Source organism: Juglans regia, chromosome 6, assembly GCF_001411555.2.
Source record: "Juglans regia cultivar Chandler chromosome 6, Walnut 2.0, whole genome shotgun sequence".
Classification (NCBI taxonomy): Eukaryota; Viridiplantae; Streptophyta; class Magnoliopsida; order Fagales; family Juglandaceae; genus Juglans; species Juglans regia.
In genome coordinates this window covers 29,065,725-29,084,587 of record NC_049906.1, presented here as the reverse complement: position 1 = coordinate 29,084,587, position 18,863 = coordinate 29,065,725, and the positions used below count along the sequence as shown (strand labels likewise).

Below are 18,863 nucleotides of genomic sequence, written 5' to 3'. Positions count from 1 at the left end.
CTTCTAGAGGTGCCAAGTTTGATGCCTTCACCCCTTCCTTCACTTGTAAAATTACACCCTTTTTTTCTAGCCCATCAAGCCTTTTCAGAGTCCCTTTCTCTATCATTTTAGTCTCTACCAGCACCTAAATGGACACTTCCTTTCCTTGGTATTGAAATTGCATTAATAGCTTTTCAAAATTCCATAAAATTGGCTCCAAGTCTCTTAGCCAATTAATTCCCAAGACCATGTCACAACCTGTTAAAACCAATACATGGACATCCACTGTGAAATCAGTTCCCTAAATTAATACCTTGACACCATTACATTTTCCATCACTAGGAAGCAATTCCACATTGGTAGCCCTCACCTTCACTCTCTCATTGAAGTCAAGAGGAAACTTTTTTTTTTCTTTTTTTTTTATATAATTGTTGGATCCAAAAAACTGTGAGTAGACCCTGTATCCACCAAGATAGTGATCCATTAACTGCCAATTTTTCCTTTTACTCTCATAGTTCTTGGGTTGTGAGACCTGGTCAGTGCATGGAGGGAAATTTCAGGGCTGCTCTGGTTTGTAGTCAATTCGAGGGTTAGGCTTCGTTTGGATGCACAACTCAGTCCAGTTCACTTCATTTTTAGACCGAGTTGAACATCCAAACGCAGGTTTCATCTCTTCTGAACACAATTTAAATATGAAATTAGTAGTTAGGCCCCATAGCTTTTCAAATTTCTGCCATTGACTGGACCCCACTTGACATATATGTGTGTGAGGCAGTATTTTATGTTCCCTCCATCTGAAATTTTTGTCCTTTCCCATTTTCCAACAAAAAATCCTCTCATTTCCTATCGACATTTTCGTTTTTTGGAGCCAAGAAAAATTCGATCATTAGCAAGTGCAGTCTGTTTTTCTTTTTTGCTTTCATTTCTTTTATTTTGCTTACAGGTTTGGCGCCAGTAAGTGGAGACAAAGTTGTCATATGAACAGTAATAATTAATGGTGGGACCCAATAATTTTAAAATTTCTCATAAATACATTTAAACTCATCTTAACATCCAAACACACTTAAACTCATCTTAAGTGGGTCCCACAAAACTCACTCAACCATCTCAACTTACTACTATTCATAAAGAACTCAGATCAACTTAACTCAATTCAACATCCAAACACAACCTTAATATTTCCTCCACCTGGTCACACGGCTCATCATGACACAGCACAACCAACTCACCTTCCAACAACACATCCTCCAACGAGTACAACTTAGGTTTTTGGCACTTGTGCCTTGGGTTCCATTTTGCATCACAATAATAACAAAGTCCCTTATCTCTCTTCTATTTCATTTGCTATTGGTTAATTTTTTGCATGGGTAGGGATGGCTTGGAAAATACTTTGTTGGTATATGGTGGGATTTTGTGATGGAAAAATGATGGCTGGTTGGGACTTTTAAGGATACCTGGGTCTGGGGAGTAGTTAAGGACAATTTTTGGGTTCTTTTGGTAAGGTTAACAATCTCTTCTTGGATCTTGGATCTTGGCTAGGCTATAAGATGAGGTTAGATTTTGGGGGTTGAACATACAGACCGGCAAACAGATATCGTCTCTAAGGCCACTAAGGAAACATCTAAGTTTATACGTATCCAACAACATCTTCAATCGGTTAGACAGTGTCTCAAATCTAGCCTTATACTCTTCCACCATTCCGCCTTGCCTTAGTTTAGTGAGTGCCTTCATGGGGTCATCATAGGCAGTTGGACCGAATCTCACTAAAAGGGCTTTAATGAATGAGTTATAATCAATAAGTTTTCTGGATTCCTCTAAATCTTGGAACCATGCAAGGGCTTTACCCTCCATGTGAAAGGATGCAAGTCTCAAACGATGGTGGGACAATGTATTGTGAAATGTAAGAAACTGATGTACTTTATAAATCCAACATGCAGGATCTTCACCATGGAACACATGGAAGTCGAGCTTGATGGTGTGAGTCTGAATCTCTCCCAGTTGTTGTTGTGGACCATGTTCCTCTCGGTTCTAGACGTCTGATGAAGATTCTCCATTGCTATTTCACCTCTGCATTTCAATTGTCAAGACTGTGAGCTGCTGCACAATGGCATCTAGCTGCCTCTTTATGGCTGTTACTTCTATTTCTAGCACCTCATTTGATTTCTTCACAACATTCAGTCCATCTTGTAGTTGGTTCAATTGATATAGAGAATCAATATCTCTGATACCACTTGTAACATAACTGATAAAATAGGGAAAGAAATAGCATAATAAAATGAGAATGATAATGCTATCTTCAAGGGAAAGCGCCTCCAGAAGTTAGAGAAGGGAAAATAGAGTTTTTTTTATATTAACATTCAGATTGATTCGAAAAGGTTGTAGGGACATAATGAAGAAGGAATCTACTACTGGGCCATACAATGGCCTTAGACGTACAAACTCAACATAAGTAAAAGACTAAGGGCCTACGACCCATTTTACACAGAACCATGGAACAACAAATAAAAGACAAGACCCAACACTTAATTAAGTCGCTAAGACCCACGATGGCAAGTCCTTTGGCCCATGAGGTTAGAGACGGAATGTGTAAATTAGAAGCAATCTTTAATTAGATTTTCTTTGTGGGAATTTTTCCATCAAAACTGCAACCAAATAAGTAAATGCATGTTGCTTGTTTTTGAAGGGCTCAACAAAAAAATCAGTCTTATAACAAAAAAAAAAAAAACATTATGACAAGTTTTGCTCTTGTGGTGTTTAACCAAAACAAGTCTATGAAGAAATCTTCTTAGGCACATTCTTAATTGTGCTCATCATTTTTCCAGCTCCCACTACAAAAGATCATAAATAAACCATTTTTCTTGCTTTCGTCATTTTACAAAAAAATAACTGCGAACTAAAATATCAACCATTTTATGGGAGTTCTGTGAGATGTTGTTGCAGGTGGATATATGAAATCAAATGTTCACTTTTCCTAAAATTCAACTTACAGACCATGGGTTTCAATGGGGCACAAGATAGGGGACACCCATGGCAAAAGAAAGGCTTCAACAATGAAGTCTTTGGAATCATAATTTTGTGGAAGAGTTGCTTGCTATGCAATTCATTAATCCTTGGGCAATCACAATTGAAATAATGTGCAATGGTCATCTATTATTATAGAGCACGCATGGATAATTCCCAAACATTCTGAAAATATAAATTCCCAAACTAATCGAACTCGAAATTGAAATAATGTGCAATACCTGGTAGGAGCGTGTTTTAGGACCCGTGGTGGTGGAGTTATAGAGGGTCCGCCATCTATTGCTATATTTGGGGATGGCGGTGCGAGACTTGCAGCGCTTCATTGGGGTGCCTTCCGTTGGGTTGGGGACTACGACTTTATAGACAATTTTGCAGGGCAATGAGACTGCTGAGCTCAAAACACGAGATTGCCACTCCACTATTTCAAACCACGCGAACCTAGTTGTGTATGCAAAGGTCACTTCTCTTTGTCTGAAGGTTGCACAACACAGGCTATGCTTTAGGCCCAGAGATTCGGCTGGGTAAAGGTCAAGATTACATTGGCAATGCACAAGTTAGGGCCAGAGATTCACAGGGCAATGTGCAGGATGATTTGAGGTTGGAAAGGTTTCAAACACAATGCCTTCAAGGGAACAGGAACGCAAACAACGTCAATACAAGGGGCATAGATGCGATTCATTCAGCTTTCAGATGAGCATATTCCAGCAGTTAGGGCATGGAGGAATTTTCGGTTTGGGGGTTTGGGGCGAAACAAAATCCATGAAACTATGATGGATGGCATCTTCAAAGAAGTTGAGATGGACGAAGATCGAAGAGATAAAATGGTCTATACATGAAGGGAATGAGAGCTTCATGGCCAGACGGAGGAGGGTGCTTGAAAGAGGGAAGACCAAAAGTAATGGCTGAAGGAAAGTACGATCAAAGTAGGGACAACATACACTGTTTAGTCTGTGAATAGTCATGTCGGTGAACAATGTATTAAACTTTTGAGACACATATATCTCGGTTGGGTTATTGCTTGAATGGTCATTTGGATATTTGATCCCATCTCATGGATAAGAGTGTTAGCATTAGCTTCCTCAAAATCGTTTTTAAAATTTGATGAAAAATATATATTTTTTATAACTTCAAAATCTTTCTAACTATAATTTTATATTAAATTAATCAAAATAATAATATAATATTATTTTTTTAATAATAAAATTTTTATTTTTTTTATATTTTACAATTACACTAACTATATATTAATTAATAATAATATTTCTTACTTCACATATTTCAAAATTGAACACAAAAATGAAAGTGAAAATGCATTCGAAGGAAATGAAAATCGTGGGAAATGAAAACTGAAAAGCAAAGTAATTGAAATAATTTTTACAATAAAATATTTCTTTTGAAGATGAACAGTACATCTTTAAATTTAAAGATATCCTTAAAATTATTATACCTCATAGTTCAAATTTTTACTTTTTAAAAAAGCCAATATAAGTCATTTTATCTACATTTCTTCAAATTTCATGTATGGTCGGAGGCCCCTAACAAGTCCTTAGAGTTTCATGATCATTTTCATTCATGCTTTTAAAAGGAGAACTGTTACAACTATAAAAAAATTTAATAAAAATAAATTTATAAATTAATATAATTTTATATAATATATTAAATTTACTTTAAAATAAAAATAATTTTAACCACGTTAAAATATATCAATTTATAAATTTATTTTTATAAAATATACTAAAGCATTTTTCTCGTGAAAAAGGTAATAAAACTTTGGGGAGTCATCTGTAATTGATCTAAGAGTAAAGCCGATCACCTAAAAAATAAAATAAAATAAAAATTAACACTTAAAAGAGAGTTCTCGCTGGATCAATCCATAATACGAAGAAGAAAGAGGCAATCTCAATCTGTCTTACGCTCTCGCTCTCTCTTCAGCCTCAGCAATTGGGAACCAAATACCAGTTGTTGCAGAGATCGACCGCCATATTAGAACCCTTGCGTTTCTTCGGCGATCCGGATCAGTGACTGATGGAGGCCCCTCAAGGTGGTGGATCCGAGAGGGAGAAATCGAATTCGTCCTCTTCTCCTACCTCAGTCGTCTCCAATTTCTGGAAAGGTATCCAAAATTCCAAATTCTTTCTTCCCGCATTGCCTGCTAGTTTTTAACTCTCGCGCCCTCTAATCTCACTATCCTGCATTTTCAGTTACATATCCTAAATCCTTTTTTCTCCCAGTATTGATTTCTGCATGCTTCATTTTTCAATTCAGGCTGCTTTTTTTTTTATTGCATGATTTTACTTGTAAAATGTTTACATTCTCAAGGCAATATTAGTTATACAACTTGTACAAAGATGTATTGTCTTTGATATTCGTATTTATCAGCAAGTTCTTCTATGCCTTAGTCTTTTTTCTTTATTTTTTTGGCTTCGTCTTTGAAGTTTGGAATGGTCACTTATCAACAAAAAATTTTGGAATAGTCCATTGGCTGAATGTATTTTTGTTACAACTAATATAAAATAAACAACTCACTGGTCAACGAGGAGCTTGATAATTTGCTATTTGGATAATTTTTATGGATTTCTTAACTAGAAGTTTGATAATTGACTTATCAAAAAAAGAAGTTCTGCATTTTTAAAAAAATAAAATAAAATTATGACATAAAAAAGTATGGTAGAGCATGTACGGAGAGAAAACCATGTAACATAGAATAATCCATCTCTAAGCGAAATGCAAAATCCATTTCCGTGGAAGAGCATTTGGAAGATAAAGGCCCCCTTAAACGCATCATTTTTTATTTTTTTGTATGGACAGCTTCTTTGGGGAAGATTCTCACAGTTGACAACCTAAGGAAACGCCGTATCATAGTATTGGGTTGGTGTTGCATGTGTAAAAAGAGCGAAGAATCTGTCAATCACCTACTAATGCATTGTGAAATTGCCACGACTTTGTGGAATGACTTTTTTACTAGGGTGGGTGTAGCTTGGGTGATGCCAAGAAGGGTGATTGACCTCTTAGCTTCATGGAGAGGTCTTCAAGGCACTTCTCAAATTGCTGCAATTTGGAAGATGTGTCCGATATGTCCATGGTGGTGTCTTTGGAGGGAGAGGAACGAGTGAAACTTCGAAGATCATTGGATGAACTTAGAACTTTCTTTTTTAACAACTTGTTCCACTAGTCGATTGTAATTGATTTTAATGGCATGACCATTGAATTTATTGAATCACTAGAACATCACTCATAGGCGTTGCTCTTGTATATGACCCCGTGTACTTGGGCTTTGCCTATTCTTATGATCAATAAAATTTTATTTACCGATCAAAAAATAAAATAAGAACAGAACTATAAATCTGAATCAAGGTCCTCTATAGTCATATGGTATTCTATCATACTGAAGCTATTAAATTCCAATAATTGCATTCAAATTAACTGATTAAGATTCTATCATCTCGGCATTTATCACTTCAAAATTTTTTATAAGTAAATACTAGGTTAATTAAGTACATATGATGCATATTCAGATCGTAAGTACTAGTTTAGTAAAGTAGTGAACTTATTCGACATGATGGGATACCTCAAGAAATTCTAAAGGGTCCCAATCCATATGAATGAATATGGTGTTTTTGGTTCATGATCCAAGGTCAAAGTTTGTAAGCATCATAATGAGTTGCAGCAACTGTTTAAATCTATAAATAAGATACTGGCCTAAACCATTAAATATCATGAAAGTGGTGGGGTTGAATAAGGTATTGATGGACTTGCACAATGTCTCAAAAGTTATTAATCTTTGTTGTATTATTGGCAATTTTTGCCTGCATGTTGGCTCTTTTGAAAAATTTAATTCCCTGGGTTTCTATATTTGTTAAAATTGCATTGGCTACTTACAAGTTGAAACTGGACTGTGATTCTAGGGAAACTTGAAATTGACTAATCTTTTTTGGGTTAATTTGTAAATGCAGCTAGTCCTTTCTGTGGGTCATCACATACCCTGTTTCATACTTCCTTTTGTACTGGATGCCCATAGTTACTCTGCTTTTCCCATTCTTTTTTGTCTCCTGATTTTATGTCTGATGTAAAGCTCCATTGTTGCATATTGCATCTATCAGAATATTTTTCTTGTGCAGCATCAAAGAATAGGTCTTGTGTTGTTAGAATGTTTCACAATTTTCTGTTTTTATTGTATACAGATTTTGATTTAGAAAAGGAAAAAGGTGTGCTGGATGAACAAGGGCTTAGGATAGCCGAAAATCAGGAGAACAGCCAGAAAAACAGACGGAAGCTTGCAGAAAGCACTAGAGGTATTAAAGGGAAAATTTGGAGAGGTCTTGAAGGGATCTATCTTTTCTGTTATCGTTCTACTTCACCCACTGCTCTCTGTCCTGAATTTTTTTTTTCCTTAAACTTTAAACTGCCGTGCATATAGATTTCAAGAAAGCCTCATCAGAGGAAAAGTTAAGCTTGTTCAACTCTTTACTTAAGGGATACCAAGAAGAAGTTGACAATCTTACCAAGAGAGCGAAGTTTGGAGAAAATGCTTTTCTTAACATCTATCAAAAACTTTATGAGGCTCCAGATCCTTATCCAGCTCTTGCTTCAATTGCTGTAAGTGCTAGCATGTTTCTTTTTTGTGTTGCACTAGAGCCAGTTTAAATGAATTTTTTCTATAGGTACGTTTATATAATTAGCTCGCACTTAAACTTGTTCTTTTGAAAATCTTCATCAAATCATATAAATATCTTCATGATGTGTTATACCTCGGATTGAGTGTAGGAAGGTGATGAATGAGATCCCATGGTGCTTGGGAAGGAGAATTTTTTCCCCTTTATAATAATTTCAAGGAGCTTTAATTGTAACATTAGCTAGTCCTTCTGGAGTATAAGCTTAGATGTGGCTTGGGCTTTCCCTGAGTTGTTACATGTTAAGAGATCAAATATGCGTGCATGAGATGCACATTAGTGTCTTCTATCTAAGCCTGTCAATATGTTAATCACTTGAATGAGGCAACATCAGTGATATAATAACCACAAACTTCATATCATCTTTGCATCCTTGGTAAGCTAAAGGGGTTTTGTGTTAGTACTTTAAATATTTTTAGGCAAATGATATTCCCACGAGGAATATCACCGACAAAAGCCACCGATTAGCTTTTTTTTATTTTTTACTTGATGGTTAAGGAAGTGTTTTTTAATGAGTTTGTGATTTTTTTTTTAAATGTTCAAGGGGTTTAAAAAAATGTTTGAAAAAAAAAAATTGGCCGTTCAGTGGGAAATGTCGGTGGGTGTAGCAGCACCCATATTTTTAAGATCCTTGAGTATGTGCTAGCTCTTTATCCATACATTTCAATGTTGTAGTTGAAATTAAATATAATTGTATACCCTAAGAATTGGATCAAGTGGTAAAGATTTTGGTCTTGGGGTATGCTCCCCTAAGTCTAAGATTCAAACCATTGGGTGTAAACAATTTCTAGAGGCCACCTCCCATCAGTGAAAAGCCGATGATATACTTGATCCGTGTGATGCGGACATGTTATACGGGTCCAGGTTTGATTGGATAAAAGGCATGCCACGTCTGCATGGTCTTTGGGTTTCCTCATCATTAGAAAAAAAAAAAACAGAGAGTTTTTGCTGGGTAATGGTGGATGTGAATTGGTTTGAAAAGCAGTACAAAACCTAGGCCTCTGGGCTCTGATATAAAAGCTTAGCACCTGGTCTAGCTGTTTCCTTTCAAGCCATGGCTCTCTTTGTTGTCTCTATATGTGATACAAGCTTCTTGTGTGCATTATACTTACACTTTGTGTATGCATGCCAGTTGTTTTTTTCTAAATTCATATTTCTTTCCATACAGGAGCAAGATCTAAAATTGTCTGATCTAGAATCTGAGAATCGGAAAATGAAACTCGAGCTTGAGGAATTTCGGACAGAAGCCACCCACTTAAAGAATCAGCAGGCAACAATACGAAGACTTGAAGAGCGCACACGCCAGTTAGAGCAACAGGTGGGTAATGTTTACAATACTATAGTTATGCCAGTAACACTCAAAAAGAAAAACAAAAACAAAATGTCAAGTAAGCTTTAATTGTCAAGTAAACAAAATGTTGCAAGAATGATATAATTCCCATTTAGTAGATAGTTTCGTGTACTTCAGTCCATGATGGTTTCTCCTCTTAATGTGTGAGGTTTCTAATATGTGTTCAGATGGAAGAAAAGGTGAAAGAAGTTGTGGAGATGAAGCAACGCAGTTTGGCAGAAGAGAACCAAAAAACGCTTGAAGTTTTAAAAGAAAGGTACAGTCCTATCTAGTGGCACTTAGCGTTAGGATATGTATCTGAGTCCATTTGGCATATATATTATTTATTCCTGGACAGTTCTGTGTTTGTATATATCCAACGTCCTGATTTATAATTCCTTCTTTCATACAGGGAGCAATTGCTGCAGGATCAATTACGTCAAGCTCAAGAAAGTGTTTCGAATATGCAGAAAATACACGAACTTGCACAAAGCCAGTTGTTTGAACTACGCGCGCAATCTGGTGATATGCTGATTTTAGAATTTGATTTATGTCATGTCTCATTGCTTAAGTCAATGGGCATGTTCTATTCTTATTATTGATGCTAGACACGCATGATGTCAACATTTATGCATCTTCTATCTGCCCAGCAAAGTGTCTTATCTGTTGTTATAACACTTTCAGATGAAGATAGGGCTGCAAAGCAGTCAGAGGTCAATCTTCTGATGGATGAAGTAGAACGGGCCCAAACACGGCTTCTTAGTCTTGAGAGGGAGAAGGTGCATTTTACAAATTCTTCAGGCCATAATTTGAAAAGGATCGAACTTGTCTTTGATCCCATCCAATGACAAATCTTTGTGTACAATGTTCTTTACTTAGCTGTTGGGTGCCTGTTCTTTTTTCATTATTAATCGTAATACAACTGGAATCTTCTACTTCACCTTCAGTTTATTTCTTTACTCTTGCAATTTTGACTTGGTGGTCTATCAGCATAGTGCATAAAGTCCCCTCTCAGAAATTCCATATTTTGTCTTCATTGCTTTCTGTTATTATTTATTTTTTTCCAAATTGAAAGGTTTCCCGTACATTAGAGTTGTATTCTTTTATAATGAATCACTAACCTATCAAAACATCCGGTCAGAGTTCTACAAAATGATGGGATGTAGAAAGATCAATGCTCTCACATCCAAATACAAATGCTTTATTTTTTTTAACATCAACTAACTTTTATTTAATAAAGCTAACCCATCAGAACTCAAAAAATCTATATTTTCTTGGGACAGTTCTTTCTTTTCTCCTTTTTATTTTCGTTTCATGAAGCAGCCAGGTTTTTGTTTGAAATTCTAGGGCTTTAATTTAGAGGCATACCTGTTTTAAGATCTATGACAAGCATTTGATATTTGGATTCTGGAGCTATCAACCATTCTTTCTTGTTTTCTGGCCATTGTTTTTCTACCTGCAAGCATGGGTGTTAGGATTTTAGGATGTAACTTAAAGAAGTTCAGTATGTCAAGTCTGTGGTTAGTGGTTGACCATTGCATGTCATTTATTTATACATATTTTTTTACAATCAATTGTGAACTTATATAAACATGCATGAATCTGTTTAGCTACTTGATGATATATATTTTTTTATAAGTTGATAGATATATATATCATGCTTTTTCCATCTACTAATCCAGAAGGGTATTTGGTTTCGAGCCTCTTTTATACATTATGTTATATGGTGGCGCATTTATTTTTATAATGGTCATGCTGCTGATATATTTGCATATCTTTTTACTGTTGTTTCGTGACATGATGAACTGCGTATTTTGAATTACAGGGACTTCTACGCTCTCAATTGCAAACGGCAAATGAAGACACTCGAAATAAGACTAGGTGAGCTACTTCAGTACCATATCTGTGTTCCTATCATCTTAAACCATGGCTTTGAGTTCAATAGCTCAGTGGATGGCATAGCTATAAAAATAGGGTCATTTAATGACATAAACTGTCTTCTTATGGGTAAATAGTCATGTTATTAATAAAGGCAAGGCATATCCCTAGTACATGGGTTGTATACAAGAGAAATGCCTAGCTAGAGTTATAAACTCATACATGGAAGTCATGGACATAGCCACCCCATGAACCTCTGTCCTCTGAAGGAAACCTGGGAGAATTTTTTGTAACTCAGTGTATTGTGCTCTTTTCTTTTCTTTTCTTTCTTTTTTTTTTTTTTAAATTTTTATATTTATCATTAAATAATAAGAATGCAGTTGCAACTTGCACCCTTCTCCCTACCTTGTTCCACCATTGGTCTCTAGATTCGATTCAATTTGAATTTGTTCAAACCTTTGAGAGCATAGCCACGCCATGAAATTTTGTGGCCATTATTTTTGCTCTCTACCATAAGGTTTTACCTGGCTTTCTGCCCAACACTATGGGCTAGTATAAGAATTTGTGTTGGATGTGCTTATTTGTCACTCGGACATTTCTGTGATTAAATACTCATCTTTGAGTTTTCCAATTTTCTAATTTTGGAATACGCTTTTAAACTATTGGTTGCAGTGATACTTTAGATTCAAATAGCATCCTTGAGAATTCATTAAGTTCGAAGGAGAAAATAATCTCTGAACTGAACCTGGAACTTCACAATGTTGAAACAACCTTATCGAATGAGCGAGAAGAGCACGTTAATGAGATTAAGAGATTGAATGCACTACTGAATGAAAAGGTATGCAACTCTTTTTTTCTTGCTTCTTCAATTTTAAGAGTTAATTATGTTTCAAAATAACAATTAATTTGATCTGGTTTTCACTTCATGGGAAATTCTGTTCCTAGGACTGAAAGATGCTGAAAGGGGCAATACTATCCGATCATCTGATGTTATGCACATTTCTTTAATTCTCTCTGCATCACTGTTAGTAATATTGTTTCGTTCCAGGCTTCTGCTGTAATATGACTTTTTCCTTTTACATTATCTTCATCAATTTAGGAAGTTGCTTTTGAAGAGATGAAGAAAGAGCTTCATGCAAGGCCAACAGAGAAATTGGTTGATGATTTGCGTAAAAAAGTGAAAATCTTGCAGGTAGTTTGATCCCTTCTCTGTTATCAAACACTATCTCACTCTAATTGGTTTCAGATTTCATGAAATGTTACACAAATCTTGAAAAAATGGGTTCAACTTCCTTGAAGTTTTATTGGCAATGCTGCATGGAAAAGTCCAAGTTCCAATAGCTTAGGGCATGTTTGGTTGGACAAACTTTTGAGGAGTTTTTAGAAACATAGAATAATATTTATGGTTTATCATAAATAATATTTGTGTAGAAACATAAAATAATATTTATGGTTTGTCATTAATAATATTTGTGTAGAAACTTATAATAATATTTATGGTTTATCATTAATAAAAAGAAAAATCCTTACAAATCGATATATGGCATTAACAGATATTATAATGTTAGAATTGCCAATCATTACCCCACCTAACCGATATCAACCATGTATGCTCCAATTTATTGATATAATAGTGTTGTCAATTTCTTTTTATTAAATAAATCAAATATAAAAAAACTATTAGATAACAGTATTGAGAGAGGTGTCTAAAATTTGATCTAAAAAATGACATAGCGCTTCAAGCGTTCTTTATTTTTTCCAATTTTTCCTTGTACTCTGCCCCACCCCCACATCAAATAAAAAAAGAGGACAGAGTAGCATGTTGGGGAGTAAAGAACAAATAAAGAGAGCTCTATGCAGACGTTAGGGGAGAGGAGGAGAAAAAACATGAGATAAGAGTTTGGTGTGAGAAGAACCGTGATCCTAGAGTTTTTTTTTCATGTAAAATCCAATGCATGTTGCGCCAGAAATATTAGGAACAGATACCAAGGGGCTTAAAAAAATTACCAACTTTTTTCTGCCTACAGTAGAAAATTTTGTATGTTTGATAAAAGATTTCCCAATTCACAAAACAGTTCTTGAGAATTTCATAAGCCAAAATGCCCTTAGTTTTCAGTTAAAGATATTATTTATTATTCAAGTGGCGTTATGTTGTTACAGCTCTAAAGGAGTTGTCTATACCAACTTCAATGGGGCGGGAGACGAAGGATCTCACCAACAAGATGCTTTTTAGATCCTACAAACATATTTCACTGTTACTTCTGCAATGAAAAAACTATCTCAATGACCCATTCCTGTGAGACAATATAATAATTCGGCCTCACTAGATGTAGCAAAAGACTAGTTGTTTATCAACAGCATGCTCTCTTGTTGAATATTTTTATGTGATTCATTTAAACCTGAGACTTCATATATTTTGCATCTTCCTATGGTACTTGTCATATATACGTTTCATTCTCGTGATCTGCCTTACACACTTTCATCTGTATAGGCAGTGGGTTATAATTCAATAGAGGCCGAAGATTGGGAAGTAGCTACCAGTGGGGAGGAGATGAGCAAAATGGAGTCTCTTCTTCTCGACAAGAACCGAAAAATGGAACACGAACTCACACAACTGAAGGTATGAATTGTCCTTGCTAGTTCTTTTGTTGGTAGAGTGGAGAAGAATATCTCAGACACATTCACCAGCATACCAAGGGAAAAGAAATCCACATGCTTGAGTGTATTATGAACTAGATATTGTGCAGAAGGAATAACGAGTAAACATCTAGACATAATTTCCATGTCTTGTCACATATTTTATCAATGGGCCTCTTATTGTTTTTACACCTTTCTACATATAAACAAAATGACACCTTTCTATCATTTTCAGGTCAAAATTAATGAGAAAACGTCTTTGCTGGATACAGCTGAAGGAAAGATAGCAGAACTGACAGCAAAGGTTAATGAACAGCAAAAACTGATACAGAAGTTGGAAGATGACATATTGAAGGTTCGGATCGATGGCTTGAGAAAGTGTCTGGATTTGACTCTAGTGATATCCAATGTTATTGATTACTGAGTGACAAAATATTTGCAGCACGTAGTTCAGTTAATATTCTGGATTGTGATGTTTAGTGTCCTGACATTATTAATTAGATTACATGAACATGCAAATAATTAAAAGTCTTTCTGTTCACTCCCAAGAATGATAATAGATTTAGATGGATGGCTTTACATGTACCTGCATACCTATGAAGTTATATTATTCATGCTTATGTTTGCAACTTATTTTCTTTATTCACTTAGCATATTGTACTTTAAAAAAAAAAAAAAAAACAAAGAAACCCTTACAGGTTTACTTTGCTGACATTTCTGTGTATCATCTTCTTGTGCTGATTTTTTCCCTTCTAATCCAGGGCTATAGTTCCAAAGATAGAAAAGCCAATCTATTTAATGACTGGGACCTTTCGGAAGCTGGGGGATCTGAGATATCTGAGGTAGCTCTCACCCTTTTGTTTCTACTCTGCAATTGAGAAGTTTGCTCCAAATAGATACCAACAACCCAGTCAGTATTTTCTTTGATTACGTGTGGACATTGAAATGTACAATAAGTCCTAGAAAGTTACAAGAAAAAGCTTAAAAGATGAAGAAAAACTGAATACAAGGATCACAACCTCTACTTTGCCATTAACATGATCCAGCCCCAATACTTCCTTCTAAATAATTGCTTTGAGATGCTGCTCTGTTTCATATTCACCTTTTCTGGATCAGAATATGGATCAAAAGCAAGTTTTCGCCGATCAAGATCAGAGTTCAATGCTTAAGGTGATTTGTAATCAGCGAGATCGATTTAGGGCACGCTTGAGAGAGACGGAAGAGGTATTCTGTCTTTTGAAAACTTTCACTATTAGTTTCCTATCTCTATATAATATTTTTATAAGGAGATGGTTAGATTATGTGTTGGAATTTGCTTTTCCAATTGTACTAGGAAATAAGACAACTGAAGGAGAAGATTGGGTTGCTGTCAGTGGAGCTGGAAAAGACAAAAGCTGATAATGTCAAACTATACGGAAAGATTCGTTATGTCCAGGATTACAATCATGAAAAAGTAGTCTCTAGAGGATCAAAGAAGGTGCTTCATTGTGATTCCCTCTCTTTTTTTAACCTTTTTCTAATTAGCATACCTTTAGTTTGTTATGGTTCATGTTTTTGCATTATATTGTCAATTTCAGCAAGCAGAGGATCTTGAAAGTGGTTTTACCTCAGATGTGGAATCTAAGTACAAGAAGATATATGAGGATGACATAAATCCTTTTGCGGCATTCTCAAAAAAGGTTGTTAACTTGTTATTCTTGAGCTTCTTTGATGAATATGTAAATTTTGATAATATTCCTATGCAGATTATTTAATTGAGGATTATATCAAATGTTTGCACTGCCATTCTTGCTTTTCTTTCCATGTTAAAGTTGAAATTATTGTAGTGAAGGTTTCTGCTACTCGACCCATGTGCTTTTTTACTTCTTTTAGTTGAATGTTATTTATGGTCTCCTGTTCTAAAATTCTGCAGCTTCTGAAGTCTTGAAAGATGATGATGATTTGAGATATTACATTCTCCGGTGAATGAAACTGAAATTGATAATCTGTAATTTTATATGGATTGCATTACAGTTAATAACGTGCATTCCCTGATTTCTTGTCTACATCGTATCAGTTGTTGTCCTCTTGTAAGCAGTAAATGTTTGTAACGCATTATTGGTTATAAATCACTTTCTAATTGAATTTGTTGACTTGTAATCAGGAAAGAGATCAAAGGTACAAAGAGTTGGGTTTCAGGGATAGAATCACACTTAGCAGTGGACGTTTTCTTCTTGGCAATAAGTATGTTTCTGTTCTGTATTCTGAGTTTCTGGAATCTATCCATTCTCTCCTTCTGAATTGTTTTTTTTTTTTTTTTTATCTCTCAATTTTTTCTCTCAACATGCGATGGGAATGAAATGACAAAATCCCCGTTGTACATCATTAAAAGAGTGTCCTGATTCTTTATTTTTATGGCTTGTTGGTGTCATCGGTGACCTAATTCTTCTCATTGAGGTTTGGCACCTCAAACTGTCCCTCCAGTCCAGCTTACCAACTGTTTATCTGTATAGATGATGCTTATGATATATGTCTAACATTTCCTAATCTTCTAGTTAGGTCTACCAGTTTATATTCTCTGCTCAAAGTATTGTTCAATCATGACTTTGAACCAAGCTGTCAAAAACTTCTTTCTCTGGGCACCACTTGTCTTATGAACATATTGCCTCTTGGTTCCTCAGCATCGGGCTCATTCTTGGATCATATATTTCTCTAGACAAAGTGCATGATGCTGCATTACAAAATACATTAAATATATGGCCCGGTTTGATAAACTTTCTAAATTTTCTGATTTGAGAAGTCCCTTTCAAGCATGCCCTTGTGTTTTGTTTTATTTTGCATGTTCTATTGTGTCTACAATTTGGTTTTGCTTTTACAAAACTAAGCAACTTTAACTTGTCAGACAAGAGTCGTGCTACTGCTCCCCATGCTATGCATTTCCAACTCATCTTTTACCTTTCAAACATGACGAAAAAGTGCACTCTTGTCATACTAGCTGTTTGTGTCTGTGATTTTTTTATTCCATGACTTTACATGCTGCTATTTTTGGTTACGCATTATCTATTTCGACCAATCTCTCTCCCCATTAGTGGGTGGGCATGCATTCATGAGGGCTAGTTTTTGTGCATATGTATCTAGTAGAGCACAGATATTTCCTCCACCCTTTTTTTTTTTTATTTGTAATAAGTGATGAGATATCATTAAAAGTCGCAAAAGGGCAATCCAAGAGAGAAATAAACAATGAAATCATGAAAGTTAAGCCGATTAAGGTCTATCGAGGCTGTCCAAAGGAAGAGACTGTTGAAGAAGATGGTTTTGAGTTCCTCTAGCATCCATTCATCATCCTAAAAGGTTCTGTCATTCCTTCCCCTCAATACACCATATAAGTGGAAGGTCCAATAGTTGTGCTCATGTTCAAGATCATTGGCTTATGACCTCTTCCTTTTACAATCTGAATCTTGCATGTTATAACTCTTACAAATGGGGACTAAAATCTATCTTTGTTGTTTCTTAACGTTTTCTCTGCCACCATGTGATCTTTGCCCTAGTATCTTATTTCCACCTTAAAATTGCACTCATGTTTCTTCCCATTCATGTGCTTCGAATATATTCCTCTGGAGTCGTCAATATAATAAAGAATTACTTCTGCAGATATGCTCGAACTTTTGCATTTTTCTACACCATCGGGCTGCATATCTTGGTGTTCACTTGTCTCTACCGGATGTCGGCTCTAAGCTATCTGAGGTAATTATCTGTCAAATGACTTGATTATAACTCGTATTATGTTTTAATTAATCTTCAACCAACTCATTCTGTTTCTACAGCAATGGCCCTGAGGAATATCTTGTTGGAGAGAAAACTTTGAACCTTCCACATGCGCTTTAGTCCCTCCAATACTCGTTTTCATTGGATTTTGCTAACGTCTGAACAGAACAAAGGATAATTGACATTATAAAGGAGATGTCCTATACTATGTATGTACAGCAAAGAAAAAATGATGCTATTTTCTAGTTTTTTACCAATTTGATTGTGCAATTAATATTTGTAAATTCCTTTCTCCGTTTCGAAATTGTGCCCAAAAAAAGATGCAAATGAATTTGTGCAATTCAAAAATTTGAGAGGTACCAGATGCATGATGCTGGTTAAGGCCTACATATATTCCTGAATTCCTGGTTGCCTTCTGAAAATATGATGTTAGTAGCCGGTCACAGTCCTCCAAACGAACCCTTAATATTAGCTGATTAGCTAGCTTACTCATGTAATGTGACAATTTCATTAACTTTTTCTTTAAGGGTATTTTACTAAATACAGTTATAGAATGTGCAATTCTCGCGTATTCTTTTTGAAAAAGATGTTTTCTCATGTGTCTTTAGATTTATAAACTTTTTTTTAAAGAAAATGTGAGACTTGCACACCACCCTAGTACTAAAGACGTCATTTATCTTCCGGCTGTATTTTTTTTTTTTTTTTGAAATCAAATTCTCATCTTCATTTCATTAAACCAAGGAAGAAATACATATTGGGATCTCCTCCGATGTTACAATATAGTCAGAAAATGAAAGAGAGTTTTTTGCTAACAAGTGAGCGATAGAATTACCATTTCTCCTAACATGAGAAACCTCCCACTTAGCAAACTTTTGAAGTAACACTTTAGTGTCATTCATGATCATACTAGCACTACTCCAGCCTTCCTTCTCATTCTTAAGAGCCCTTACAACTTGGAGAGAGTCCCCTTCGATTATGACCTGTGTAAAGCCAAGCTCGAGTCCAAAATTCATTGCTTGCAGCGCCCCAAAAGCCTCAGCCAGTAGAGGATCAGGAAAGAGGTGTTTGCTAGTTCTCAATGTAGAGATAATATGGCCAGCACTGTCCCTGGCCACCACGCCTACACCAATGAGACCTTGTGCCTTATCTGTTGCCCCATCCCAGTTCAGCTTGATCCAGTTCAAAGGGGGAGCCTGCCATGAGTTTGTAGAGGTGTATCCATGACAGGTTCTGAGATCTTTTCTTGGAGTTTCCTCATTTAGTAGCTCGAGAGTATGTCTAGTCTCCTTAATTATGGTCGAGGGATGTGTAAATGTTTCCTTGAAAATGAAGGAGTTTCTCCTCCACCATATTTGTCTTGCCACCCCTACAAATTCTTGAATCACTTGTGGCGGCATGCTTTTTGTAATGACCTCCAAAAGTTGTAGCATTGATTCCTGAGGTAAATAACATTTTTGTAACCTTTTTGAGCAAGCACTCCATACATCCTTAGCAGATTCACACCTCCAGACTGCATGCACTGTGTTTTCCACTTCTTGCTTGCAAATGGGACATAATGGATGCTGCACAATCTTTCTCTTGAAAAGGTTAAGTTGTGTGGGGAG

At 35.7% G+C, this 18,863-nt stretch overlaps 1 protein-coding gene across 2 annotated transcripts; it reads left to right on the top strand.

The window, feature by feature from the left end:
- Positions 1-4,855: 4,855 nt before the first annotated feature.
- On the top strand, positions 4,856-17,646 carry LOC109010742 (protein CASP). 2 transcript variants are annotated; one of them, XM_035691119.1, is made up of 19 exons: positions 4,858-5,113; positions 7,182-7,292; positions 7,418-7,596; positions 8,839-8,988; positions 9,189-9,277; positions 9,413-9,522; positions 9,685-9,779; positions 10,826-10,881; positions 11,551-11,716; positions 11,978-12,070; positions 13,370-13,498; positions 13,751-13,870; positions 14,277-14,357; positions 14,632-14,739; positions 14,849-14,992; positions 15,093-15,194; positions 15,659-15,738; positions 17,146-17,238; positions 17,319-17,646. In XM_035691119.1, exons 1-19 carry the CDS (start codon positions 5,026-5,028, stop codon positions 17,377-17,379), a joined length of 2,055 nt encoding a protein of 684 aa, XP_035547012.1. In that variant the 5' UTR covers positions 4,858-5,025; the 3' UTR covers positions 17,380-17,646. The 2 variants fall into 2 exon arrangements, with proteins under 2 accessions (XP_035547013.1, XP_035547012.1); XM_035691120.1 differs by lacking the exons at positions 17,146-17,238; positions 17,319-17,646 and having other exon boundaries at positions 4,856-5,113; positions 15,093-15,193; positions 15,657-15,733.
- Positions 17,647-18,863: the final 1,217 nt, after the last annotated feature.